The sequence below is a fragment of the Cnephaeus nilssonii genome (assembly GCF_951640355.1).
Source record: "Cnephaeus nilssonii genome assembly, chromosome: 18".
Classification (NCBI taxonomy): domain Eukaryota; kingdom Metazoa; phylum Chordata; class Mammalia; order Chiroptera; family Vespertilionidae; genus Cnephaeus; species Cnephaeus nilssonii.
The window spans coordinates 1,003,979-1,031,877 of NC_137089.1; the positions used below are offsets into that span (position 1 = coordinate 1,003,979).

Genomic DNA, 27,899 nt, shown 5'->3' on the forward strand with positions numbered 1-27,899 from the left:
CCCTGGCTGACCACAGCCTCTGAAGGACCGACGAGGCTCAGAATGCTCCCTCCTCCAGGAAGTCCTCCCTCCCTCCTCCCTGTTGGCCAGCAGGGCCCTCCCTGTGTCCCGGGCACCTCACAGGCGCCCTCAGCCCAGCCTCTCACCTTCCCTGGTCCTGGGGCGATGCCTCACCTCACTATTGAGCCGGTCACTTGGGGGACACCAGACAGGCTGTGGGAGGAAGAGGGGGACTCAGGACCAAGTGCTTTGAAGAGTTTAGGCCCCAGGAAAGTCTGGGAGGCGGGGAGAGACGCCTTTCACAGGCCCCGCCCAGCCCCAGGACCGGGGCCTGCTGCTCGCTCATGCCTGCGTGCTGGGGCGGGTGCGTGGGTGTGCGCGGGCCTTCGCCCCGGCTCCCCGGGCCTCGCGGGGCACTGAGCGCTCAGCTGCTGGGGAGCACAGGCCCGAGTTTATGTAACCGAGCGGCCCGCCGGCCCCCCGGGAGCGGAGGTTGGGTGGTTTCAGGCTATTTTCATCTGCTCTTCGCACAACTCGGGGTGAGAACCGGGCGTCAGCAGCGGGTTTCCTGACACCCCTGGGCCCGCAGGGAATGCAGGTCAGGGAGAGGCGCCGCGGGCTCCCGGCTGGGGCGCGGGGAACCCCTGGGCGTCCCAGGCCCCGCAGACTCGCAGCTGGACGCGGTCCCCTGACCCTCCCGCGGCCCTGGGGGACACACCAGCTCAGGGAGGGAGGTGACTCGCCCACGGTCACGGCCAGGGCAGGGCGGACACAAGGCCTTGCCCCGTCTTCAAGATCCACAGGCAGCGGGAGGGGCCTGCGGTGTGTGGAGACCCTGCCGGGCCAGGGGCGGCAGCGGGCACGTCCAGGCACCGCTTCCAGTCCCACAGCGTCCCGAGGGAGCCCGGCTCTGCTCACACGCTGGCCCACATCCCTGATCGCCGACGGAGCCCCGACCCTGGTCACATGCTGAGCCCTGATCTCTGGTCACTGACTGAGCCCTGATCCCTGATCACATACCGATCCCTGAGCCTGGTCACATACTGATTCCCAGTCCTGGTCACTGACTGAGCCCTGATCCATTATCACTGGCTGAGCCCTGACCCTCGTCACACCCTCATCAGAGCCTGAGGATGGACATCAGTTGACCAGTTCCCATTCGTCCCTCTGATGGGGCCTGGCACCCTGCTCACACCAGGCCAGTCCCCCCCCCCCACTGCCCTGGTTCCCGAGGCAGAGGCTGCTCCAGCGCCCCCGCCAGGCCCTCCCTCTGGGCTTAGCAGGATGCCGGCGGCTCTGGGCGCTCCCAGTGGCGGGAGATTAAGCGTTTAATAAGCAGCCGGGAAAATCAATACGGACAATCAGAGGACTCAGGCAGCGGCAGAGCAGAGCCTGGAGGCCGCCCGCCGGCCCACTGCTTCCGCCTCACTCCCCACGGCGGCTCCTGGCACCCCTGGCCTCTCAGGCGCTCCTGCCCCCCACCCAGGGCCCTGCCAGGCCCCCCTAAGACAGGTGTGTCCCACATCATAGCCCTGTGCTCAGCATGGCCAGCCCCACAGAGGCACAGGGGTCCGCAGGGATCCCGGACGCCGCCTGGTCTCCAGGGGCCGCCACACCGTCCTCTCTGTCCCCAGCTCTCCCTGGGGGGGGGGGCTGACCTGGGGGACGGTGGCCAGACACACACACATGCAGAGAGCAACAGATACACTACCTCCACCCCCGGTTGCTCAGAGGGAGGTCTCCGGCCCTGGGGCCCACAGGCAGGTGACATTTTGGGGGTGGCCCAGGTGCCTTCACTGCCTGAGGTCTGAGACCCCCCCTTGGGGAGCATGGGCTGGGCCCATGGCCGCGGCCGAGGCAGCCCTGTGCGCCTCATGGCCCTCAGCGTGCCGGGGCTGTGACGCCCCCACAGCAGGTGGCCCCTACAGGACGGGTTCCAGTGAGGGGGCTCAAGGCCAGACCCCGGAAGCCCCCTAACCTGCCCGAGCTCGCCCCCTGCTGGGTGAGGTGATGATCAGCCGGGCCTCGGCAAGGGGCGACCTCTTTGTTCCTGCACCGGCCAGAGCAGGAGGACACCAGGGTGGGCCTGGGCCTGGGCCGGGGCGCACACACCGAACCCTGCCCCAGAGGGGCCCACAGGCAGCGTGGGAGGGGCCTCGAGTCCCTCTCTCTGTGGACGAGCCCCCCTCAGCCACCTGCACCCGCCCACCTGCAGGAGGCGCCCCTGCCCGAGGAGGGGCAGAGAGCACCGGACCGGGCGTCCTGGAGCCTGGCCGCGGTCCCTCTGAGTTCAGACCCTCAGCGCTGCTGAGATGACCTCTGACCTCCCCAGGTGTGAGCCAGTCTGTCCTGGGCTTCGCCGCCTTCAGGGGCTCCCCGTTTCCTCCCAGAGAAACCCCACCCCGACCCCAGCCCCCCAGCCCCGAGGCGCCACCTGCCTCACCCCTGCCCTCCTGCCCGGGAAGCCCCGCCTGCTGCCCTCCGTCTGGGACACCCGCTCCCTTTGGACCGTGTCACCTTCAGGCAGGACTCCCGTCCTCCCCGAAGGGCGGGTGGGGCGGTGGGTCACCTCTCTCCCTGAAGCCCCAGTGCCATTGGTGGATGGAGAACCAGGGCCGCAAGGGCGCCTGAGAGAGGGAGGGAGGGAGGAGGGAGGGAGGGAGGAGGGAAGGAGGAGTGATGGGACGCGCGGGAACAGATGCTGACATTCAAGACAATGAAGGGACGCTCGCGTCTCTATAAAGACATGTTGACATTTTGTGCGACAGAGACGTGGCGAGACCGCGGAGTCGAGGGCTGGCGTTCCCGCGCCTTCTCCTTCCTCCCCTGACCCCCACGGCCCTGTCCCTTCACTGCCTGCCTGCTCTGAACCCCAAGTACGGCAGGGCAGCCCAGCCCAGGCTGGGGTCTCCCAAAGGAGCGGAGGGAATCTGCATGTCATTTGCATATGATTTGCATTCCAGTCACATGTGGCATCAGTCTTCCAGCTCCCGAGGCTGCTTCCTGGAACTGCAGCCTCCCAGACCTGGCAAAGGTGTGGTTGCCCGGACGGCGAGCAGAGGGGGACCGCCTGGGAACGGCTTCACACGGCGATACAAACGCACAGCGTTTGCTCAGCACTCTACAATTTACATAACAAGCCAAATATTTAAAATCATTTTACTCTCCAAATGACATTGAAAAGGAGGAGGTCAGGGAGCCTAATTTCCTCCTTAAAGGCGGGGAAAGTGAGGCTTGATGATGCCCAGTCACCCGGCACGGATCTGGGTCCTGCAAACCCTCGCCTGCTTTCCCAGCTGACTGCCTGGGAGGCGTGGGTCTTCAGCACCAGCCCTTTGCCCAGAGCCTAAGGGGAGAAGGTGATGGTAGTGAGGGTGATGGTGGTAATGGTGATGGTAGTGAGGGTGATGGTGATGATGGTGGTGATGATGGTGATGATGGTGATGGTGGTGGTGGTGGTGGTGGTGGTGATGGTGGTGGTGGTGGTGATGGTGATGGTGGTGGTGATGGTGATGATGGTGGTGGTGGTGGTGGTGATGATGGTGATGATGGTGATGGTGATGATGGTGGTAATGATGGTGATGATGGTGATGGTGATGATGGTGATGATGGTGGTGGTGGTGATGGTGGTGATGGTGATGATGGTGGTGGTGGTGGTGATGGTGATGGTGGTGGTGGTGGTGATGGTGATGGTGGTGGTGGTGATGGTGATGATGGTGATGGTGGTGGTGGTGGTGATGATGATGATGGTGGTGATGGTGGTGATGGAGGTGGTGGTGGTTGTGGTGGTGGTGGTGATGGTGGTGATGGTGATGATGGTGATGATGGTGGAGGTGATATGGTGGTAATCATGGTGGTGGTGGTGGTGGTGGTGATGGTGGTGGTGGTAATGATGGTGATGGTAATGATGGTGGAGGTGATGGTGGTGGTGGTGGTGGTGGTGATGGTGGTGGTGATGGTGGTGATGGTGGTGATGGTGGTGATGGAGGTGGTGGTGGTGGTGGTAATGGTGGTGGTGATGGTGCTGGTGGTGATGATGGTGGTGGTGATGGTGATGATGGTGGTGATGATGGTGATGATGGTGATGATGGTGGAGGTGATATGGTGGTAATGATGGTGGTGATATGGTGGTAATGATGGTGGTGGTGGTGGTGGTGGTGATGGTAATGATGGTGGAGGTGATGGTGATGGTAATGATGGTGGTGATGGTAATGATGGTGGAGGTGATGGTGGTGGTAATGATGGTGATGGTGGTGGCGATGATAGTGATGAGAAAGGGGGTGATTGTGGTGTTGATGGTGATGATGGTGGTGGTGATGATGGAGGTGGTGGTGGCGATGACAGCGATGAGGATGGGGGTGGGGGTGGTGTTGCTCATGGTGAAGTTGGTGTGACGGTGGTGCTGTTGGTTCTGGTGATGACAAAGGTGACACTGATGATGATTCAGAGAATAGATCTGCCTGGTCTGGATGACTCAGGGCTCCAGGAACAAGAGTCTGGTGGCTTTTCCTCGGTGCTTCCGAGCCAGGGGCTGGCTGACGGGCCCTGACCTTCTGCAGTGGCTCCTCCCACCCCTCCAGCTGGAGCTCGGGGAGGGCGGGCGGTGCTCCCTCTCAGCACTGCCCCGTCCTGCTCTCCGGCAGCCCCTTCAGCTCGGCGGTCTGCTCCCCGGTCCGGGCGAGGCCGGGGCATCCTTGTTTCAGCGTCCGCTTCAGTCTCTCGCTCAGGGCCGGGCCAGGGCCGCCTTCCCCAGCACCGTCTGAGAGGCCGAATGAGTCCAGGTGTGGAGAGACAGTAAGATGCGAGGTACAGCTCCTTAGACCCCCAACAACCCCCATTCCCCTGCGGCCTTCCTTACCCCCCACCTCGCCCCGGGGCGGCCGCACCTGCTCCTGCCTCCTCCGCCCGCGTGCCGGCACCAGGCTCACTGCGGCTCGCGGGCCCACGGCGAGGCCATGGCCTCTCCAGAGCGGAGTCCCAGGTCCCGGGTGCAGGCCCAGCCCCTCCCACACGGCGGCCGGCAGGGGGGCGGGAGGCCGGGTGCCCGGTGGCCCGGAGGGAGACGCACTGGTGAATGGCGGAACCTGCCTGCCAGACGGAATTGGGCACCTCGAAATTAAAAACACACATTTACTCTAACCGTCGGGGTGTTCGGGGGAAGATGAAAGGAAGGGGAGATGAAATATTACAAATTAGGTAATTAAGGCGGCCGCGAGGAGCAGGAGGGTGCGCGAATCCCCAGGCCAATTCAGAGGGAAGAGGAGTTACACGCCAAGAGGGAAGATAAACAGACAGCAACGCAGCCGCGCCGGCCGCCAGCTCCCATCAGCGTTCGCTCCGGGACTTGGCGGAGGGGGCGGCCTGGGCGTGGGGTGGGGACCAGGGCAGGGCTGGCCAGGCTCAGGCGAGGCCCGCATGGCCCCTGGCACAGGTCCCAGAGCGACTTTGTAGCTGAGGCCCGCTTTTCCTTTTTTTTAAAAAAATATATTTTTATTGATTTCAGAGAGGAAGGGAGAGGGAGGGAGAGAGATAGAAACATCAATGATGAGAGAGAACCATTGAAAGGCTGCCTCCTGCACGCCCCCTACTGGGATCGAGCCTGCAACCGGGCATGTGCCCTGACCAGGAATTGAACCTGGGACCTTTCAGTCCGCAGGCCAACGCTCTATCCACTGAGCCGCACCAGCCAGGGCCTGAGACCCGCTTTTAGAGGCCGTCGATGGCGGCGGCCACGCCGTGTGACGTGACGGCGATGAGAAGAGGTGGGGCTGGCGGGGGCTGGTGGGGATGCGGGGCTGGGTCTGAGGAGGACACGGGGCCTAAGAAGAGGGGAAGGTGGTGCTGGCGGCGGGCGGGGCGGGATGATGCTGATGTCAGGTGGGTGGTGGGAGTCCCGGGCATGTCTTCTGAGGGGGTGGGCAGGCTCAGCCTCAGCTCTGGTCCCCCAAGGTCATGGTGCCGGCGGCCAGTCCCTTTACTCCGGTCTGTGCGCCTCCAGGCCACCATCACACAGTCAGCCCCAGGCCAGGGTGGCTCAGTGGTGAGCTGGGTGTCGCTGGAGGACTTGATGGCTGGAGGGTGGGCGACAGGAGTGTGACTCGGAGAGGAGCCTGTGCTGGGGGGTGGGGGGGGGGTACCCGAGCCTGACAGAGGCTCCCCTGTGGGCTCAGCCCAACCCAAGTCCAGGGCCCAGAGCCCAGCTTCCCGGGTGGGTGTGGGGAGGAGGGGGCCTGGGCGCCCCAGGGCAGCCATGAGGATGTGGCAGGCTCAGCACACGCCCACGCCCACACACGCCCTGAATCTCAGCAGCTCGCCCTCCCACGGTGCCCAGAGCGGGCAGGCGGAGATGTGGGTCACTAACGGGGCCACGGCTGGGGGGCTCCCCACCCCCCCGACCTCCTTAGTGCCCGCAGCCCTGGCACCTGAGGCCCCAGATTTAGACGCGTGAAGAACAGCTCCCCAGGCCTGAGAAGGTGGGCGGCGACTTCCCAGCACCCCAGGAGAAAGGACGGGGACTGCTCCCTGCTCCGCTCTCCCACTCGGGGGGGGGGGGGGGGTCAGGGCCCAGCTGGGCCGGGGCTGCTGGGCCTTCCCCTCCCCCAGCCTCACGAGGCCCTGCAGCCAGGCGGCCCCCTCCCAGTGCAGGCACTGCACCCACCGCCAGGGTGGGGGGGCTGCCTGACTCCCCCAGAGCCGATCGGCCACCCGCCTCTGGGGTGCAGCACACCAGGTCCCAGGACGTCTGCGTGCCAACCTCCCACCTCTGGAAGCTGCATTTCAGAAACTGAGGGGGTGAGCAGGGCACCCCCCGCCCCCGGTCTGGCCGGGCCCTGGCTCACCATGTCCCCGGTGCTAGGAGAGTAGATGTCTTGGCGTGTGCCTGTGTGTGCAACCTATATTTGGCTTGTGTCTGTGCATAACCAATGCATACATGCATGCACATGTGTGTGCTGCTCATGTGCACCCGTGCACACACATGCATGCTCATATACATGTGTCTCACGTGCACACACTAAGAATAGGGTTTCCTATGTGTACACACAGACATATACATGCCTGTGCACACCACATATGTGCATGCATGTGCATCTACACATAGGCACACATGGTCATGGACATCTGTATAAGCAAACACACCTGCCGTGCACACTGCATGTGAGTAGAAACACGCAAGCTGTGTGCAAGCCTCATGGGTGTAAGCGCACATGCACATGCCTGTCACATGTGTGCCTGTGTGTCTGTCGCTGTGTGCGGCTGGAGGGGAGGAGCGGCCGGTACGTGCGGGCGCCATGAGCAGCCTCGGGACGGTGTGAGGGCCTGCTGTGCTCTTCACGCCGGGAAGGTGCGAGGCGCTGCCTGCGAATCTCCCGCGGGGCCGACTGGAGGCCGCTGTGTCCTGGGGCTTGGCAGCCGGGGTCCCAGCCCCACGCCCGCCACGTCCACGCACACCGTGCCCAGCCCCATGCCCCTCCCTGTGCCCCGCTCTGTCCTCAGGACCCGGCTGTCCCTGCCCTGCAGCTCCCCTCTCCCCCATTTGTGGGAGCCTCATCTGTGGGAGCCTCATCTGTGGGAGCCTCAGCGCCCTGACCTGGAGCCGCTGCCCGGGGAGGGGGGCCGCCTGGCTGGCTGGAGAGTGTGGACGCGGTGCTCCAGGCTCCTGGTCGGCTCCCCTGGGCCCCATCCTCTGCCCCGTCCTTGCCCAGCGGCGTCCGGGGGGCTCCCCTCGGAGGCGGGCGGCCCAGCACCCTCAGCCCTCGCCTGCCCCGCGCGGTCCTGCCTCGTCGTCTGTCTTGTCCCTCGGGTCCCAGGCGGCTGCCTGAGCTGGAAGCGGCCACGCGGCAGCAGGAGGGCCCCCCCCCCCCCCCGCCCGGCCTGACCCGCCGCCCACGCTGCCTTCCTCGCCTCGCCCCAGATCCTCAGCCCCGGGCGCCGTTCGCTCCTGGCCGTCAGGAGCCAAAGTGTCACTTAATCAATTAGCAAGTCCTTCCTCCCAGGAGGGGTCAGCACAGCCCGCTGGCGGCTGCCCGGCTGGCGCCCGAGTCCGGCCTCCGGGTCACCCCCACCCGGGCCCGCCGGCTGGGACCCGAGAGGTTCCTGCCCTGGTTCCGCGCCCCCTGGCCCGCGGTGCCCTCTGAGGGTGCAGAGCGGTGCAGACCCGAGGAGAGGGCCAGGCTGGATTCAGACCCCCCCACTGGCCTCCGACGCCCCACCTGCACGGGGGCAAAGGTCGGCACCTCACGGGCGCGGTGTGTGCGGCCCCAGCCGTGGTCACGCACAGTGGGTGCTCCATACACACCAGGCTCCGTCGCTGGTTTGCTTTGGAGGCTGCCAGTCTAATGCGGGGGAGGGGGGGGGCTCTGCCCTCAGAGCCGATGGGGGACAGGGAGCAGCGGGGCGCAGGCGGAGAGGTGGGAGCCGGGGAAGGAACAGGAGGGGGGAGCGGTGCTGGGGGGCCCGGCGTCACCGTCTGCCACGTCACCGTGACAAGGACACCCGTGCCTCTGAGGGCACTGGCCTGCACCCACCGCCCACAGGACCGCGCCTACAGCCCGCCACCCGGGTCTGAGGCCCTCACCCCAGACGACGAAACCGGCTCAACGTGCAGCCCTCAGGGTTCCGTGTGTTCAACCACCTCCACAACCAGGAGCAGTTTCCTCACCCCCAGGCTCCCCCGCCTCAGCTCCCCGTCCTGGTCACACCTTCCCCACCCCTGACCCTGGCCCTCACCCCTGACCCTGGCTACACTCTGAGTCCTGACCCTGGTCACACTGAGCCCTGACCCTGGTCACACTCTGAGCCCTGACCCTGTTCACACCTTGAGCCCTGACCCTGGTCACACCCTGAGCCCTGACCTTGGTCACATGCTGACCCCTGACCCTGGTCACATGCTGAGCCCTGACCCTGGTCACACACTGAGCCCTGACCCTGGTCACACGCTGAACCCTGACCCTGGTCACACCCTGAGCCCTGACCCTGGTCACACGTTGGGCCCTGACCCTGGTCACACTGACCCTGACCCTGGTCACACTCTGAGCCCTTACCCTGGTCACACTCTGAGCCCTGACCCTGGTCACACTGAACCCTGACCCTGGTCACACTCTGAGCCCTGACCCTGGTCACACTCTGAGCCCTGACCCTGGTCACACTGAGCCCTGACCCTGGTCACACTCTGAGCCCTGACCCTGGTCACTCTGGACCCTGACCCTGGTCACACTCTGAGCCCTGACCCTGGTCACTCTGGACCCTGACCCTGGTCACACTCTGAGCCCTGACCCTGGTCACACTCTGAGCCCTGACCCTGGTCACACCCTGAGCCCTGACCCTAGTCACACTCTGAGCCCTGACCCTGGTCACACCCTGAGCCCTGACCCTAGTCACACCCTGAGCCCTGACCCTGGTCACTCTGGACCCTGACCTCACTGCACAGCCCTTGGCACAGGTTTGGCTGCGGGGAGGCCTAGGGCAGAGACGCAGGGGTGGTGGTGGGGACCCTGCTCCTGTCTCCAGCGGGAGAGGCAGAGCCCACACTGTGAAACGCTCACAGTGACTCACTCGGCTCCTCCTCACTTTATTTTTATCCCCATCCAGCCCTATAAATACAGAGATGATCACCAAATACAGTCAATATGCCCGGTGCCTCCCACCCCTGGCGCTGGCCACGGTCACCGGGGAGAGGCTGTGAGCAGCACACCCACACGGCCGGGGGCCCAGGCCAGAGGGGCAGCGCCATGGGGGGCGGGGGGGGCAGATTCCAGCCCAGATCCCATCCCCACTCTGGGACAGACCCCAGACCCCTCCCCCTTTCTTCTCGGTGCCTCTGGACTCGTTCTCGGCTGAGAAATGGTTGGGGGCTGGGCGGAGGCTGCGTGTGGCCTCCCCACCCCAGAGCCCTGGGTCAAGGTCACCTGTGGGTGGGTGAGAGGAGCCGGTCCCAGTGGGGAGCACCCACACCAGCATGGGCGGTGGTGCCGGGACGCACCCCGCGGCCCTGCTCACTGGGAGGGGCGGAAGCAGGGCCTTGCCTCCCCTGCCTAGTGAGTCTGCGGGTGCACTTGGTCCAGGGCGCCCGGGGGCTGCCCGGCTCAGCCCGCCGTGGACAGGGATTGGCGTGTGGTGACAATCCCGCGTCCGCCCTGGCCAAGGAGCGTGGGTCTGCCCCGCCCGAGCTCAGCAGGCCCCGCTGGGCGGCCAGCAGGTGTCAGAAGGCTGCCTGGACCTGGGCGAGGCGGAGGGTGTGGGGATGGCTCTTGGCTCCCCTGGGGGCTCGGAGATGAGCATGCGGGGTGCGAGCCCAAGGGCACACAGGCCCCAGGCCCTTCCTCCGCTGTCACCAGGAGGGAGGGGCGCAGTCCTGGGGGAGGGTGGCCCTGGGCTGGAGGCCCCCCAGGCAGAGCGGGGAGGGAGGGCGCCCTGCGCTGCAGCTGCTCAGAGGAGGGGCCGCCACTGAAGGTACTGGGAGGCCTGGCTCGTGCCAACTTCACCTTCAAGGTCACCTCTCCCCTGATGGGGAGAGACTGAGGCTGGGCCGTGACAGGAACCCGCCGCCTCCCAGGGCTGGGAAGGGGCTGGGCGCTAGGGGGAGAGGGCTCAGAGGCCCAGCCGGCCGCCTTCCCAGACCGTTTCCGGCTACAGGCGCGGGGCACTCTGGGACTTGTAGTCCCTCGTGCACTCTGTCCCCGGCGCGTCCGCGGCTCGGACGGCCATTGGCTGACGCCTGGCGCCGGGGGGGCGTGGCCTCTCGGCGTTGGGCCTCACGGGCGGGGCCGACGCGAGCGGTTTGGGTGCCGGCCCCGCCCCCCGCGCCGCTCCTCCCGCCGGGAACGCACGGTGCGCGCCCGCGAGCTGCCCAGGCCCAGGTGAGGCGGCGGCGCGCGGCGAGGTGGGCGAGCAGGCCGGGAGGGCGCGCAGTCCAAGGCCGGGGAGGGTGGGAGTGGGGCGGAGGGGCAGTCGGCGGGGCGGGGCGGGGCCCCAGCCCAGGGCGCGTGCGTCAGGCTACCCCGCCCCCCCGCAGCGGGGTTTGAGGGCTCAGGGTGTCGGGGCGCTGGGCCACCCCCAGCCTCGGGCCCCCGCGCGGGAGCAGCCTTGGAGGGAGAGCCGGGCCCCGTGCGCTCCCCTCCGCGCCTCCCCGCCCTCCTCCGTCTGGCTCTCGAGGTGCTTCGTGGAGCTGCGGGCGGGGGCTGGGGCCTGGCGCCCGCGGAGCCGCCAGGGGACTCGGCTTTGTGCCTCCGCCCGGCGGCCTCCAGGGTCTCCCCCGTCACACCGTGTCGCTGCCCTGGGACTCTGCGCCGTCCGGTGTGGTGGCCACTGGCCTCGCGGGGCGCGGGTGTGGACTCTGGCCGCCGCCGAAAGTCCCGCGCGCCGGGCTGCTGGGCGGGGCCTGCAGCCACCCAGCCGCACCTGCCCCTCCCCTCGGTTCGGTTCGGCCGAAGTAGAACCTTGGGGACTACCGAGCTAAGAACAGGAGAAGCATCGCTCTGCTCTGTTAACCCTGATTGTTTTGTTCTGGTTGAAGAAAGCACAGGCTGACCCGGCTGGGAGTTGTGCGCCCCGGGACCTGGGACTCAGCCTTGGACCTGGGAGTCAGCCTTGGAGCGCGGTCCATCCCCAGCCAAGAACCGCCTACTGTCTGGGAGAGATTAACAGCCTTGTTGCCCAAACAATGGAGCCCCACCCCAGCCTCCACCCCCGCCCCCCTGGCCTGTCATTCCTGCTCCCCGTGTAACCTCCCTCCTCCCACCCGGTAAGCAGCGGCTTGGGGGTGCAGAGCAGATGCCTGTGGAGGGCCTGCCGCTCCCCACGCTGCCCCAGGACTGGAATAAACGCTCATCTAGGAGTCACCCTGCTCGGTCTCTGCTCAGTTGGCTCAAATAGTGACAGGCGGCCGCACCCCGGGTTGCCCGGTTACACTTCCTCACCTGCCCGCTCCCATCCGAGCCGGCCCGGCTCCCTTTCCTGACCCGCCTCTCCCTGCTCGTGTCCTGCCTCAGGGCGTCTCCTGTCCAGTGTTTCATGTCCTGTCCGTGTCGCCCGATGCTCGTGTTCTGCTTTATCTTCAGTCCCTGGGAAGCAGGCTTGGGAGTTCTGCACCCCAAGCGCGGACACAGTGTTAGGGTGAAGGATACGGATGAAGTTTGTCGGTATTGGAGTGTTTTGGCCTTTGAAAGAAATACATTTTTATTGATTTCAGAGCGGAAGAGAGAGGGACAGAGAGACAAATGTCAATGATGAGAGAGAATCATTGATCGGCTGGCTGCCCCCTGCACGCTCCACACCAGGAATCGAACCGTGACCTTCTGCTTCATAGGCTGACGCTCAGCCACTGAGCCATGCCGGCTGGGTGTTTCGGCCCATTTTAACGGTGCTTTCCCGTGGTGAGCCTCCCAGTTGTAAGTCCTTGGTACGAATCTGGCGCGGCAAATGCCTGCCAAGGCCAGTGTAGGTCAGGAGCCACGTCGTGATTGCCAATGGCTGTGGGAGATGGGCAAACCCGGAAGGCTTCCTGGAGGAAGCGGGGCTTTCGTCGGACCACCAACACTGTCTCCCTCTGTAGCCTGGATGCCCTGTGTCCAGGCAGCTCACCTGGGTGCATGCTCCTCTGCAGGCCCTGCGTGGGTGTCCAGGCTCAGGAACGCGTGGGCTTGGGGTGGGCAGGCGTCCCCAAGTCCTTCCCCGCCTCTCCTGCAGCGTGAAGGCCGGGGTCTGGCTCCTGCCTGTCACTCCAGCCACATCCTCCCCGACTGGCTTCATGGCCCCGGCAGAGCAGAAGTGCAGTTTCCTGCACACCCCATGTGTGTGTTTTTTTAAAAAAAAATATTTTTATTGGTTTCAGAGAGGAAGGGAGAGGGGGAGAGAGATGGAAACATCAGTGATGAGAATCATTGATCGGCTGGCTGCCTCCTGCACGTCCCCACACGGGATGGAGCCCACAACCCGGGCACGTGCCCTGACCGGGAATCACACTGACCTCCTGGTTCATAGGTCAACGTTCAGCCACTGGGCCATGTTGGCCGGGCACGTCCGTGTGTGTCCTCACCAGCCTGAGTGCCGATGCCAGGCCCTCTGCTGGCAACGCCCTTGGACTCCCTGTCCCGTGCCCGCTGGGGTGGGCGCACCGCATTTATGCCCACGGCCCGCTCATCCTCCAGCTCTGCTCCTCTCTCTCCCGTGGCTCTTCCTCACCCTGCACTCACGGGCCCAGCAGACGCTCAGGCAGCGCTGGGCGGTCGGCGGGAACCAGATGAATCCGAGAGGACTGCCCTCAGCGCTGGCGAGGCCGTCGCTGCTGACGGCGCACAGAGCCGACTTTCAAGAACATAACGAGTTTAGCCGACAGCCTCCCGGGAAACCGCGGGTAGCAGCCAGCGCAGCCAGCCCAGCCCTGCAGCCCGCACAGGCCTGCCCACAGGGGAAGATGAGCCAGCCAAGCCCTGGCCGCCCGGTCAGGTGCCCGACACCAGCCGAGCAGCCAGTGCCAGCCACCTGGGAGGCAGTCCACCTGCCCCTGGTGGGGTGGGTGGCCTCTTGTCTGTGCCTCTGGTTTCCCCGGAGAGAAGGATGGGCCCGCCCTGACTGCGTTAGCGCCCTGGCACGGGAACAGGGAGCCCCCCCCGCCCCCCCATGCAGCATTGCAGCATCTTAGCCATGGGGTCCTGACTGATGTCCCTCATCAGCTCGTTCCCCGAGCCCCGACCTGCCTGATCCTGCAGCCACGGGGGAGGGGAGGGGGAGGGGGAGGGGGAGGGGGTGATGTCATCGCCATTGCCGACACGGACACGGTGCCTCAGGGCCTTTGGAGACCTGGCTGGTGGGGCACGGGAGGCTGCCCGGGGCACAGCTGCCCTTGCTGAGCGACCCTTCGGCTCCCACGTGCTCTGCCCCGGTGGGAGGCCGTGGCCTGCTCTGAGGGGGTTGGCGGGAGGCAGGAGAGCTGACCTGGTGTCTGCCAGGCCCTCGCTAGGCCAGCAGGTCAGGGCTGAGTAACTTAACAGAGGCACGGGCCCCTGGGGACCGGGCGGGATTTGCACCCAGCGCTCCGGCCCCGGCATCCCCGCTCTGCTGCTCCCGGAGGCCCGGCTGGGAGAGCGTGCGCCGGGGAAGGTGCCGTGAGTCCGAGGACGTCGGTCACTGCTTTAGACTCACTCCCGGCCTCTCCCCTCGGGGCTGGCTCCTCACGGAGAGCCCAGGCCGAGGGCGAGGGAGGCCGCCGGCCCGGAGTGTTTCCCACGGAGAGGCGGGCTGGTCCCGGGGAGGCCGGGGGGCGGTGGGTGGAAAAGCTCACCGCGGGCTGTGGCTGGCTCTCCCTGACCCGTGGGGCGGTGGTCACCGAGTCAAGCAGTTGGGGGTTTGGGGCCGGGTGCCATGCTCAGGCATTCGTCTGTCCACATCGGTCTGTCCTGTCGGCCAAGCCAGACCCTGGGTGTGGTCTGGGGTGCAGGCCGAGCCTACACGGACCGGGAAGCTGGGCATGGGGGTGCGGGTGGTGGTGAAGCAGGCGGGGTGTCCTCTGGGGCAGGTGGGGCGTCCGGTTTCCTCCGGGCACTGGCAGAGCGGTGCCCCCTGCCTGGCCCGGCACCTTTGGCTGCCCTCCCCCTCCACGGGGCCCGTGTCCATCCCGCCAAGTCCTCGGCAGGGACGTCTTTTCAAAACCCGCAGCCCAGATCCCTCTCCCACGCCCAACAGCCCAGCGGCCTCTTCCCGGGCGTGGCTGCCCGGAGCCCGGGGCTGGGAGCTGCGCCAAGGAGCTGGCTCACCCTCCGCCTCCCTCCGCCGGGGCCCACTGCCCGGCACTGACCCGAGGGTGGGGGCGGGGGCGGGGAGGAGGGTCTCCTGCTGCCTGGTTCCGGGTCCGGAAAGCCTTCAGTTGCCGGGCGGACGCTCTGTCCCCGTCACTCACCCTTCACGGTCCTGCTCTCCTTGCCAAGGGCAGCTCTGTGCTCGCTCCCCGCTGTGCCCGGGCGCCGCCTCCTCCCTGGCTGACCTGCGGGCCGTGTCCTGGCTGCCCGAGCGCCCTGGGTGTCAGCTCTCTGCCCCCACCTAGCACCCTGCCTGCCCGTCCTGCTGGCCCCAGCCCTTCGGTGTCGGTGCCGGGAGGGCCGCAGACTCGCAGCCTCACACGCAGGTCCCTCGTGGCGTTGTCGTGGTCTGTGTTGGGCTCCCGTGTACTCCGCCTGGGCCCCTGTGTCTTTTCTGTCCCTGTGGCCCGGGGACAGGAAGAGCACACAGTAGGTGCTCAGTACGCACTGCGGGGGCTCCAGCTTGCAGTTGGAAAGGACTGTTGCTCAGCCAGCAGCACTGTTTGCTGGGCCTTTGAGGGGCTGGGGCACCTCCACAGCCCAGGTGCCCGCAGAGGTGAGGGGCACTGCCCGCACGGTGGGCGGGGCCTGAGCAGGTGCTCCGAGCAAAAGGGAGCTGGCCCTGGACTCTGCACTGTGGGAGGAGGGGGCTCCCTGGCCTGCAGCTCACTCTTCGGGCTCCAGGTTGGAGAGCTGGCCGGGCAGGCGGGGACGTGTGGGGACCCTGACAGAGCAGGGCTGGGAGCAGAGCCCCAAGGCCACCCTTCCCGCGGCCCCCGTCTTCCTCCAGGGCCCGTGCAGGGAGGCGGGGCCTGCTGGCTGGCCTCCCTCTGGTCCCCGTGTTCCAGGGGAGGTGCCTGGGAGGTCAGTCAGGTTGATGATGACCTTTGCCCCCCAGCAGCCTCAGCACCGCTGGTGTCTTTGTTATTGGGTTTAATGCTTTGAGGTGCCTGTCCGCTGACGTGCAGTGTCAGAATAACCCCAGCCACCCCATGTCCCCTGGACCGTGTCCCCGTGGTGTCTGCAAAGTGAAGTTCAAGTTCACCCGGGACGCCCTCGGGGCCGTCAGAATGCAGGCTGTCCGTCTGCAGGCCCCGCCCTGGTGCCCTCATAGCCACGCCCACTGCAGGGTGCTGTCTACACACCGCTGGCCAGTGTGTACCCTCGGGGGACGGCGTGGCCATGGCAGGGTTCCCGCCTGTTTCTCAAGGTCGTCACGTACCCGTAGCTCATCCTCATGACCAATCCCGTTCCAGGGTGTGGACCGGCCGCACGTGAGCCTGCAGTGTCCTGTTGGGTCCCTTATCCGGCCTCCCAGATGCACACGGGTACAGGCATCCCCACGCACAGCCCGCCACGTGCGGGTCGGCCGCATACAAAGTGCACTCTGTTTCCTTTCCTCTCCCAAGTCACGTCACAGCACGCTCCTACGCCCTGGTTTTACTTCTGTGACCCAAACCAAACGACCGGAGATCTTTCTAGATCAGCCGGAGCGCGGCTCTTTTCCTTGGAGGAGAGAGCCGGTCGGGTGTGGGTGTGAGGGTCGGTTTCCCGGTCCTGTGGGTGGAAGTGCAGGTTGTTTCCATGTTTGCCACGTGCGGAGAGAGCAACCTGGCTCCACGCCTCGGTGCTGCGGGCCACGGCGACACTCCCCTGCTGTGACCACACGCCCAGCTGCCCCCGAGGGACGCGCCAGTCACCCGGGCGTGGCCCAGCTTCCCACCGGCACCCGCCTCTCCTTCACGGTGAATGAATTTGAGGTCTTGTTTTTAAAGAATATATTTTGATTTCAGAAAGGAAGAGAGAGACAGAAACGTCAGTGATGAGAGAGCATCATTGATCGGCTGCCTCCTGCACGCCCCGCACTGGGGATCGAGCTGTGATCTCCTGGTTCGTAGGTCGACACTCGACCTCTGAGCCATGCCACCGGGCCGAGGCCTGCCCTCTGTGGCCCCGTCTGGGGACAGCTCCGCGGCCTCTCGCGGGGTTTCCGAGTTCTCACCACGGGTGGGCGTCGGGCGGGAGGGTCACAGTCCTGCGCCGCGTCCTGGGCGCCTGGCGCCAGGAGGCCTCGACGGTGGCTGTTCATCGCCAGTGACGTTGGCTGAGGTGGCGTCTGCCAGGCGTCTCCTCTGCGGTGGCTGTTCCGCTTGTAACTGACAAGCCCCCGGGGGACGGAGCGGAGGCGGTGCCTCTCCTGTTACTCACCGGAGCCCACTCCCTGCCCCGCGGGCTCTGCCTGCGTCAGCTGCTGTGTGAGGGTCGCCCTCCTCCCCGAGGCCAGTCTCTGCTCCGAGGGGCCGCCCGCTCCCCCGTCTTACTCACCTGTGACGCTGCGGACTCGGAGCTCATGGCCTGGGGGCGATGGTTCTTCCTCTCCCTGTGGGTGATCCTGCTGGATTGCCCGGGTCAGCCCCTGGCACTCTCCCGCGGGCCCGTGCGCGTCCGAGAGGTCCCGTCCCTCGAGCACGCCCTCCCTCTTCCCGGGACAGAACGTTCTAGGCTCCCTCCTGGGGCCCTGACCCCCTCCTGGGAGCAGCCTGCTCCGAGCTCCTGTGTCCCCGGGTCTGTGTGCTGGGGCGCTCCCTGCTGTGGGCGTCGCAGCGTCTGAGGGGACAGAGCGGTGAGGCAGTGCAGCCACCCACACGCAGCTGGTGCAAGCGGGTGTGCCTGGTGGTCACGCGTGGCCACGCCTGCCCCGTCTGTGCGAGATGTAACTGAGTCACACACGTGCCTCCGGGCTCCACTAATGGGGAGGAGAGGGGAGGGGAGGGGAGGGGAGGGAGGGAGGGAGGGAGAGGGGAGGGGGGACTGTACGGAGCCAGGAGCATGTGGTCCCCTCTCCGTGGCTCCTGGTCCAGTGGGAGGACCAGTGTGAGGCGGACCTGAGACCGGGGTGCCTGGTGTGGGGAGCGCTGTGGAGGGAGCAGGGAGGAGGGAGGCGGCCGGGGGCAGGGCGGCCGTGGCCCGGGGTCCTGTCTGTCTGTCTCCTGCCTTGGGCTAAGTCAGTGCCCTCTCTGAGTCTCCTCGGAAAGCTGGGCTTCGAGCTGGGTGAGGGCATGCCTCTGCCCACACCCCACCCCCCACCCCCCGGACTCCTGGAAGGCGTGCGTCATCGTCCTGGGGTCCCTGTGACCCCGATCCTGTCCCAGACATCTTTTCCACTTGGCACAGCTGCCTGGGCGCCAGGTGTGACCAGGATGTGACCTTCCCCCCCGAGTTTCCAAGGCGCCCACCCCCAGGTCATAGTGCGTGGCTGAAGCGTGTTGGTGGGCGCGGGTGGCTGGCCGCGGAGGGCGCTCTGGGCCCAGGTGGCCTCGGTGCAGCCTGCGGGCTTCTCAACGACTGAGACTGACCCGGGGCAGGTGCCCGCTCCCCGGGGCAGGTGCCCGCTCCCCGGGGCAGGTGTCCTCTCCCCGGGGCAGGGGTCCGCTCCCTGGGGCAGGGGTCGGCGCCCTGGGGCAGGTGTCCTCTCCCCGGGGCAGGTGTTCTCTCCCCGGGGCAGGTGTCCGCTCCCCGGGGCAGGTGTCCTCTCCCCGGGGCAGGTGTCCGCTCCCCGGGGCAGGTGTCCGCTCCCCGGGGCAGGTGTCCTCTCCCGGGGCAGGTGTCCGCTCCCCGGGGCAGGTGTTCTCTCCCCGGGGCAGGTGTCCGCTCCCCGGGGCAGGTGTCCGCTCCCCGGGGCAGGTGTCCTCTCCCGGGGCAGGTGCCCGCTCCCCGGGGCAGGTGTCCGCTCCCCGGGGCAGGTGTCCTCTCCCGGGGCAGGTGCCCGCTCCCCGGGGCAGGTGTCCGCTCCCCGGGGCAGGTGTCCGCTCCCCGGGGCAGGTGTCCTCTCCCGGGGCAGGTGTCCTCTCCCGGGGCAGGTGCCCGCTCCCCGGGGCAGGTGTCCTCTCCCGGGGCAGGTGCCCGCTCCCCGGGGCAGGTGTCCTCTCCCGGGGCAGGTGTCCGCTCCCCGGGGCAGGTGTTCTCTCCCCGGGGCAGGTGTCCGCTCCCCGGGGCAGGTGCCCGCTCCCCGGGGCAGGTGTCCACTCCCTGGGGCAGGGGTCGGCGCCCTGGGGCAGGTGGCCGGGCGGCTGGGTGGAGTGTCACCGGGAACAGCGCGGACCCGATGGGCTGGGCGCCGTGCCTCCTGCCCGCCCTGGGAGCTGCTGTCTCTAAGCACCGCAGCCCAGGCCCCCGGCCTCCCAGGGCCCAGGTGGGGTTGGAGCCGGGCTGGGCTGGGCCCAGGCGGTCGCTGCTGGGCACTTCCCTGAGGGTGCCAGGCCTGGAGGGAATGCAGTGAACACGGCGCCCAGCTGGCTGTGGGGCGTGGGAACAAGCCGCCGGTCACCGTCCTGGTCTCGGAAGGACAGGAGGGCTGACCCCCAGGCCCTGTCCCATCCGGCCCTGGCCCTGGTGCCCCGTCCAGGCCCCTCGAGGCAGGGGCTCTGTGCTGGTGAGGGCGGTGCTGCTGGCCCAGGCCCCTTGCGCCCTCTGCCGCCCTGTGCTCAGGTCTGGCAGCCCGGGGACGGCGGCTCCCTCCCGGCTGTGGGGACGGTGCCAGGGACAGCAGGCGCCAGCCGGGGGCATGAGGCCGGAGGAGGCGGGCAGCCGGGGCGGCCACGGAAGCCGCGCAGTAGGAGGGCTCCTGGGAGCGACATTGTGCCTGTGCCTGTGTCTGGAGCGTGGGGCGGTTGGGCCGCTCCTGGCACCCACATGGCCTGGCTCTGCGTGGCTCCCGCCGCCTTGGCTGCGGCCCCTCCCCCGCCCGGCCGCTGCAGCGCCTCGCCTGCCCGTGGGACAGCTGGTGAGGGCCCGGGCATGACCTGGCTGGGGGGGGGGGGGTGAGGGGGAAGCTGGAAGCAGAGGGCGAGGCCCGGGCACAGGGCGCGGGGGGCTGGGGTCTGGCTGGCCCGTGGCGCCTGGTGGCCTCCCAGGGCCTCCTCTTCCCTCTGGCCGCAGCTGGGGGCTGTGTGCTGAGCAGACACGGCCGCCCACCCGGTGAGGTTGCAAGTCGGGGGGTGTGCATGCCCACGCCCCGGCACCCCAGCGCAGTTTCGGGTGGCGTCCTCGCCCAGGTGGGGGCTCCTCACAGCCCCGCACACGCAGGACCTCGGGGTGACACGAACCGGTGCTTTCTCGCGCCCTGTCAGCTGTGTCCCGGAGGGCGTCGTGTTCTCTGTGCTTTTCAGCAACAACCCCAACCCTCCCCACGTCGCCCTCCTCCCTCCACGTCCAGGGCCCTCGTCTCGCTCCTTGGGAGGTCTCTCTGGAACCTTCTGTCGCCCCGTCCGGCCGGCTGCCCCCTGGCTGGGCAGAGCCTCCGCCGCCCTCAGTGCCTCCTGCTCAGGCAGCCTTGGCTCCGCTTCCCGGAAGGTCCGCACCCGAGGGCTGTCCCGGCCCGGCCTCCTGGTGCGGAGCGCTGGCCCGGCCGGGGCCGGCCTGTGCGAGCTGCTTGCTCGGGTGTGGTCCCATCCGGGGTCCTGAGGTCTGGCCAGGTGGTGCCGCCCCGGTCACCGCTCCTGGTCCTGTCACGCTCGGGTGTCCGGGGCTGGGACGTGGAGCTCCTCGCTGAACCTGGTTTCGCTGCTGTCTTATTTGTCTCCTTTCGGGGACACGTCACCCCGCCTCCCTTTCCCCCTGAGGCAGCAGGTGGCCGAGGGGGGCTCAGCCCCTGTGGAGGGTCCCAGCGGTCTCAGGAGCCGGAGCCAGGCAGCGGCTTGCTCAGTGGAGAGCAGGGCGCGGGGCCGGGTGGGGCGTGTGTCTGAGAGGGTCCCGCGGGGGTGGGGGGTGGGGGTGCTGTTCCAGTGTCTCCGCACCAGACCTCGGGCAGGAGGGGAGCTGAGTGGCGGGCAGGGGCCGGCCGGGGTGGGGACGCAGCGGTGTGGGGCGTGGGCGGGTGGCAGGCACTGGGCGCCCTGAGCACTAACCCCCCCCCTCCCCCGTTTCCTCCAGCCCCGAGGAGGCGGCCGCCCCCGGGAAGATGTCCTACGGATCCATCACCGGCGGCGGCGGGCTGGGGAGCCGGGGCCCTTTCGGGGGACCCTCACGACAGGGCTACCAGCCCCTAGGTACGGAGAGCGGGGCGGGGGGGGGGAGCAGTTCCCGTTTGGCTGTCCCCTCACGGCACCCACTCAGGCCCCGCCCCCGGACCTGTGTGGGGAACCTGTGGTTCGCTTTGTTCTGTGGCTGCTTTTGCTCTGTGTGCGGCTCCCAGTGCATGTGTGTGTGTGTGTGTGTGTGTGTGTGTGTGTGTGTGAGGTGTGGGGGGGTGAGTGTGTGTGTGTGTGTGTGTGTGTGTGTGTGTGAGGTGTGGGGGGGTGAGTGTGAGCTGTGTGTGTGTGTCCTGCTCTGTGCGTGTGGCGATGTGAGCGCGCCCGGGCGGCTGCCACGCGTGAGGGCGGTCACGGAGGCCCGCGGGGGTCTCCCCAGCGCTGTGCGGCCCGTGGGCGCTGGGGCTGCGGGCGGGCCAGGCCTCCCTCGCTGTCACGGAGGGACGGGCGTTTCCGCTCCGGGCGGGTGAGCAGGCGTGTGCAGGTTCCGTGGGGATCCGGCTTCTCGTGTCTCTGGCGTGTGCCTGGCGGAGGGGCTGCTGGCGGGGGTCCCCAGGTGTGGCCTCGCTTCTCCCTGCGCTCAGCGCCGCACGGGCAGGGGCTCCGTTCCCATCTCCCCACCCCGGGGCCGGCTGGGAAGGGGGCCTGGGCCTCCAGCTCCGGGACCGCCCACGCTCGTGGTGCTGGGCCCATGGGCATGCGGTGAACGTCCCCCCCCCCCCCCCCCCGTCTCCTCGCAGCCACCCAGCTGGACCCGAGGGACCTGCAGGGGCTGTTCCAGGAGGCGGCGGCCGGGGTCTCCCGCATCAGTGCCAGTGGTGAGTGCCCGCCCGGCCTGCCCGGGGCCCAGCGTGCATTCGGGGCTGAGGGGACCGGGTGTGTGTGTGTGTGTGTGTGTGTGTGTGTGCCCGTGGCCTCTCCCCTGACTGGACCGCCCTGCAGCCTGGGCTCAGGGTCTCCGGATGGAGCACCGGCGGGTCAGCGGCCCCCTCCCGACCCCCCTCCCAACCCCCCTCCCGGCCCCGTGTGCTCCACATGTGCACGTGCTCCTGCGGCAGGTGCCCCGCCCTGCAGGCCTGAGTGACCTGGACGGGTCCTGGGAGGCAGTGCCTCAGAGCCCCTCGGCTGGCCACAGCTGGCGCCCTGGTCACTGGGCTGGGGTGGGGGTGAGAGTCACGTCCCCGAGGCTCCCGCAGACCTGGGACCGTGCGGGAGGGGGTGTCTGCCTCGGCCCAGGAGCGCCGCAGGCAGAGGAGGAAAGTGGGGAGCGGGAGAAGCCCCCTCCTCAGACTCAGGGCGGGGCCCCTGCCGAGGCCTGACCGAGCGAGCAAGCTGGGCTGGTGCTGGGCCAGCGGGAGGCCCCGGCCCTGCTGCCCCGTGTCCTGGCAGGTGCTCGGTCACACGGACGTCTCCCGGCCTGGCCACCGTGTCCTCGGCTGCCGGCTGCCTCTTGGGGGGTGGGGCCCACACCCTGGAGTTGGGCATCCCTGGTGGGGGGACCTCTGTCCTCACCCAGTACCCTTCTCTGCAGCGACCTCCTTGGAGCAGGGCCTCCGGTCCCTGGGGACGCCGAGGGACACCCAGGAGCTGCGGGACAGCCTGTGAGTGCGCCTGTGCCCCCTGAGGCCACGGCACGGCCACGGCCACAGCCACACGCACGCCCCCACCTGAGGCGGCTCACACGGCTCACCGGTGCACGTGACCCCACACGGACGCCCAGGGGTCCCTCTGGGCCCGCACCGACACCCCCACACACAGGCGTGCGCCCACGTGCACAGTGTCTGCCACAGGCCCGAGCTCCGGGCCACACGCGGAGGCGCCTGGGGGTGCAGGCGTCCGTTCGCTCAGCAGCGGCGGGGAGCGGCCAGAGGCTGAGCAGGGGCTGCGCCCACCGGGGGCTGCTGAGGGGCGGGGGGGGGGGGGGGGGCGCGGATCCGGAATCCGCCCCGGGTCCCACTCACACACCTGACGCTCCTGCTCAGGGTGCCCCGGGGCCCAGACTCACCCACCGGCCCGGCTCCGGGGGCCCTTCCATGGCCCAGCCCAGCCCTCCTTTGGCGCGTGGGGAAACCGAGGCCAGGAGGCGGAGCTTCCTGGGGCCACAGCCGGCAAAGAGTTACAGAGCCCCCCCCCCCCCCCCCCCACGGCGAACGCCCTCTTCCTCTGAGCCGCGCTCACGTGCTTGGTGATGGTGTTGGGGGCCTGGCTGCCCGGACCTGAGGGCATCCACCTGGTCAGCGGGTGCTGCCTGTGGGGTCCTGCAGGGCGCCGGGCACCACTGGAGCTCGCGGGACAGGAGTGTCCTCTGGCATTTGCCGGGGCCAAAGCCGGCCAGGGCCCTGCCTCGCCCGTGTGTCCGCAGGAGGCCTGAGGCGGGTCTGCCTCGGTGGTCCTCAGTCTGAGGGGCGGGGTCAGCTGCAAGCTGGTGAGGGCTGGTCTCCCTGGTCCTTCCAGGCCACAGCTCCTGGGGCTGGCACCTCAGACCTGCAGGGCCCGCCCAGCCCAGTTCCTTCTGAGGCGCCCACCCCAGGCTCCCGACCGTGCGGACCCCCAGGGGCCTTTCCCGAGCGTCGTGCACGCACACGATGGGAGGGCTTGAGACTGGGGCCCCCTTGGGGGTGGGGGTGCAGGCGCTGACTCGGTGGGCCCGAGGGTCCTGGCGAGGGCCGGCTGGTGTTGCACGGGCTCCTCGACCTGCAGTCACTGTGTCCTCTCCTTCCCCTCCTGCTTTCTGCTCCCCGTTTCCGTCTGTCTGTCCCTGTGGCCCGCCTGGCGCTCTCCACCCTCCCTGACCCTCGGCCATTCTTCCTGTTTCCTCACCGTCTTTTGGCCTCTTGCTTCCTGCTGGCCTTCCTCTCCCCTTTCCTCTCCGTGTCTCCTACCCTCCCGCTCCTCCCTGTCTCCCTCTGTCTCCCTGCCGGTCCCGCGCCCACCTCCACCCCTGCCTGCCTCAGGCACCTGGCGCAGCAGGAGACGAACCGTACCGTCGCCACCAGCACCAGGGTGGTGAAGCGGCTGTCGGAGCTGCTGCGGGGCTGCGCCCAGGTATGTCCTGAGGCGGGAGGGGACCGCAGGGGGCGGAGGCGTCCTGTGGGCGGGGAGTGAGGCCGGGCAGTGCAGGGCAGTGTGCGTGCAGGACGCTCAGGCTGGCTTGGGGCACATAGTGCCAATGCCAAGGCTCAGCTGCACTGGGAAGCAGGCTGGCAGTTAGGGTGCCCACGGGAATGGGTAGTGAGTGTCACGGTGATCCTGGCTGTGCCTGGAGCCGAGCTGGGGTGTGAGGGGATGGGGTGATGGCACTGGAGTGCTGATGTAGATGGGGATGAGCGATTCTAATGGTGGAGGTGGTGGTGGTGGAGGTGATGGTAGTGGAGGTGGTGATGGTGGTGGAGGTGATGGTAGTGGAGGTGGTGGTGGTGGTGGAAGTGTTGATGGTGGAGGTGATGGTGGTGGAGGTGATGGTGGTGGAGGTGTTGATGGTGGTGGAGGTGTTGGTGGTGGGGGTGGTGGTGGAGGTGTTGGTGGTGGTGGTGGTGGAGGTGTTGATGGTGGTGGTGGTGATGGTGGGGGTGGTGGGGGGGTGGAGGTGATGGTGGTGGTGGAGGTGATGGTGGAGGTGATGATGGCGGCGAGGCTAGTATGGATGGAGGAGGGGTGCAGTGCAGCTGCTGCCAGGAGAGAACAGGAGTGTGGGACCTGAAGCCGCAGGGAGGCAGGGGCTGGGAGGCCCAGGTGTTTAAGGCTATCTCTCTCTGTCTCTCTTTCCCTGCCTGCCTCCCTCTCTCTCTCTCTCTCTCTCTGTCTCCCTGTCTCTCTCTGTCTCTCTCTCTCTCTCTCTCTCTGCAGCAGGAGCGGCTTCAGCTGGACCGCCTGAAAGCTCAGCTCTCGGACGCCATTCAGCGCTACGGGGCGGTGCAGACGGTGAGGCGCTGCGGGCGAGGGCGCTGGTGGGCGCTGGTGGGTGCTGGTGCCGGTGGGTGCTGGGCCTCGCTCCCTCGGTTGGGCTTGTGCGGTCCCCGCCCCCACAGCAGAGGCAGGGCCTTCCTCGCGGGGTGACCGCAGGGCGTGTGCAGGGAAGGGTGGGCCCTCTGGTGCCCCCGGAGGTGTCTGCATGACAGCCTCCCGGCAGGTGGGGAGCCAGCCTTCGCCCCTCCTGATGCGGGGAGCTCGGCCAGGGAGTCAGGTGCCCTGGTCCTTGGCGGGCGGCCGCGTGCCCGGTTTCCCTGCCGCCCTGAGGGCGCCCTCTCCCGGCGGCCGTGCTCTGCTGTCGGCATCGCCCGGTGCGAGCTGTCTGTCTGACCATCGCTTCCCTCCTCCTGCCTCTCCTGTTCTTCCCTGTCCTCCCCCCCCCCCCCCCCCGTGCTGTTTCCAACAGGGAATTGCCGAGAGGTCCCGAGCTCTGCTGCCCACGGCACAGACGGCTGGCCGGCGGCAGGTGGGTGCCGGCCTCGCCATGGCCGTGGCGGAGGGCCGCACGGTCCCGCTGGTGCCAGGGGCGAGTGGAGGGGCTGAGGGCGGGCCTTGGTCACAGGGGTCGGCCTGGACAAATGACCTTTCAACAGTGGCATTTGACCACCGGCCGGTGTGGCTCAGTGGTGGTCTGTCAGCCTATGGACAGGAGGTCAAGTACGAGGCCCGATCCCCAGTGTGGGCTGTGCAGGAGGCAGCCGATCCATGATTCTCTCTCATCACGGATGTCTCTTTCTCTCCCTCTGCCTTCCTCTCTGAAGTCAATAAAAACATTAAAATAAAAGTTGGGATTGGACCTTAGGTCTGTGGCTGGCCTGGCCCGGGGCAGTTGCTGGCAGTTCCACTCGCCGACTTCTGTCGGACCAGCCCTCCCCTGAGGAGGACCGATGGGCAGCCTAGGAAAGAGTCACTGGAGCCCTACCCCCGGGGTCGGCAAACCGCGGCTCGCGAGCCACAGGCGGCTCTTTGGCCCCTGGAGTGTGGCTCTTCCACAAAACACCACGGCCTGGGCGAGTCTATTTTGAAGAAGTGGCATTAGAAGAAGTTTAAGTTTAAAAAATTTGGCTCTCAAAAGAAATTTCAATCATTGTCCTGTTGATATTTGGCTCTGTTGACTGATGAGTTTGCTGACCACGGGCCTAGACGAACGAGGGTGGGGGCGAGGCAGCGGGGAGGAACAACGGCTGACGAGGTGACGGTTGAGAATTTTCTAGAAGTGTCCAAGTGCTTCAGCTCTACGATGAATAGGATAAATGTGTCCTGTCACATCATCATAAAACTTTGAACGAGAAAGGCAAAAATGAAATCTTAAAAGCCGACTAAAGCCTCAGGAAAAAGTCACGTTATTTAAAAAGGAGCAATAAGACTTACATCTGACTTCTCGAGGAAACTGGGAGCCGGGAGACAGTGGGAAGACCCCTCTGAGCCTGAGAGAAAGCGCGGCCAGCGTCCTTCCCGCCCATGAGGAAGCCCCAGCCACCAGGAAGACGGCCGGCGAACTTGACTTTGTTAAAGCCAACACACCCTTAAGAGGGTGAAGAGGCAACCCGTAGAGTAAGCGGAGGTATTTGCACAACTCGTATCTGAGAAGGACTTACAGCCATCTATCTAGATAAAAGGCTAATATGCAGTGTCCCCTCGGGAGTTCGACCGGGAGACCGGGAGTTCGATCGCTCGCTATGACGTGTGCTGACGAGGGGGGCGACGCGGAAGGAAGGAAGGCCCGATCGACCTGATCACTGGCCGGGCCGAGGGACCCTGCCCGTGGGCGAATTCCGTGCACCCGGCCTCTAGTAACATATGAAGGCCTCTCACAAATCAATAAGGACGAGGCAACGGCTCCATTCAAGAACCAAAAAGGGCAAAGCCTTAGGCCGGCACATGGCGGGGGCACGTGCTCTCAGGAAGAGGGCAAAGTGGACCCCCACACCTCCTCGCGCCCCCAAAATAACAGACACGGGCAGTACCTCGTGGAAGAGGCTGCGGCGCCTGGAAATGTCACGCAGTGTGGGCGGGAGAGGCAGTGGTTCGCGGGACACGGGACGCCGGTGCACGCCGAGCCGTGTCTTACCGTGACGGGCACTCCTCCGTGCTCCCCCCGGGAGCCATGCCGTGCTCAGCAGCACGACGCCCAGTTACGTTCCAGTAGAATTCCTTTTTAGAGAGAGTGGTCAGTGCTGCTCTGAGGAGTGAGGGGAGATGAGATGATTTTCAGGAGTCCGTGAGCTGTGCACAGCGAGGTGACCCCACCCGTGGGGCCCTGTCCGGCCGGCGGTCCAGGCAGGAGCACTGGAGGGTGGCTTGTTGCCCGGAGCCCGAGGCCTGTGCTCCTCACTGACCCCGCGGTGGGTGTCCCCGGGCCGCCGCAATGACCCTCAGGGTTTCGTCTTTCTCACGGGAAAGGACTCCGGCCGGCAGCGGGCGGTGGCTCTCCTGCGTGTCAGAGGGACCCGCACCCTGGGCCTGGAGGGAGGAGAAAGCCGCCTTTGTTGCCGCCTGGAGCTGGAAAGGCATCACAGGGCCCTCCGCCCGCCCTGGGCCGCGGCGCAGCTCCGACCCGCTGGAGCTGAAGACCCAAATCGGGCCTTTGTGAGGAGAATAAGGGCGCTTTCTGGTCCTTTCAGGAAAGGGAAGGGCTGCGGGTCTCACTGAGCCCTCCCCCCTGGCCCGGCTCCTGTCCTGAGCCCCCCCCCCGCCCGCCCCACCGGGCTCCTGTCCTGAGCCCTCCCCTCATCCCCACCTCCTGTCCTGAGCCCTCCCCTCATCCCCACCTCCTGTCCTGAGCCCTCCCCCCATCCCCACCTCCTGTCCTGAGCCCTCCCCTCATCCCCGGCTCCTGTCCTGAGCCCTCCCCCCATCCCCGGCTCCTGTCCTGAGCCCTCCCCCCATCCCTACCTCCTGTCCTGAGCCCTCCCCTCATCCCCACCTCCTGTCCTGAGCCCTCCCCCCATCCCCACCTCCTGTCCTGAGCCCTCCCCCCATCCCCACCTCCTGTCCTGAGCCCTCCCCCCCATCCCCAGCTCCTGTCCTGAGCCCTCCCCCCCATCCCCGGCTCCTGTCCTGAGCCCTCCCCCCATCCCCACCTCCTGTCCTGAGCCCTCCCCTCATC

At 67.2% G+C, this 27,899-nt stretch overlaps 1 protein-coding gene across 3 annotated transcripts in view; it reads left to right on the forward strand.

Moving 5' to 3' along the window:
- The first annotated feature begins 10,736 nt into the window (after positions 1-10,736).
- The window catches only part of TSNARE1 (t-SNARE domain containing 1), a 49,749-nt gene continuing 32,586 nt past the window's right edge, over positions 10,737-27,899 (forward strand). For 2 of the 3 annotated variants that reach the window (XM_079796365.1, XM_079796364.1), the window contains exons 1-7: positions 10,737-10,856; positions 20,724-20,839; positions 21,562-21,639; positions 22,353-22,422; positions 23,776-23,866; positions 24,668-24,742; positions 25,197-25,256. In XM_079796365.1, the coding sequence (XP_079652491.1) occupies positions 20,752-20,839; positions 21,562-21,639; positions 22,353-22,422; positions 23,776-23,866; positions 24,668-24,742; positions 25,197-25,256 (462 nt within the window). In that variant the 5' untranslated portion in view covers positions 10,737-10,856; positions 20,724-20,751. The remainder of the gene's footprint in view (positions 10,857-20,723; positions 20,840-21,561; positions 21,640-22,352; positions 22,423-23,775; positions 23,867-24,667; positions 24,743-25,196; positions 25,257-27,899) is intronic. The other variant, XM_079796366.1, reaches the window with a different exon arrangement.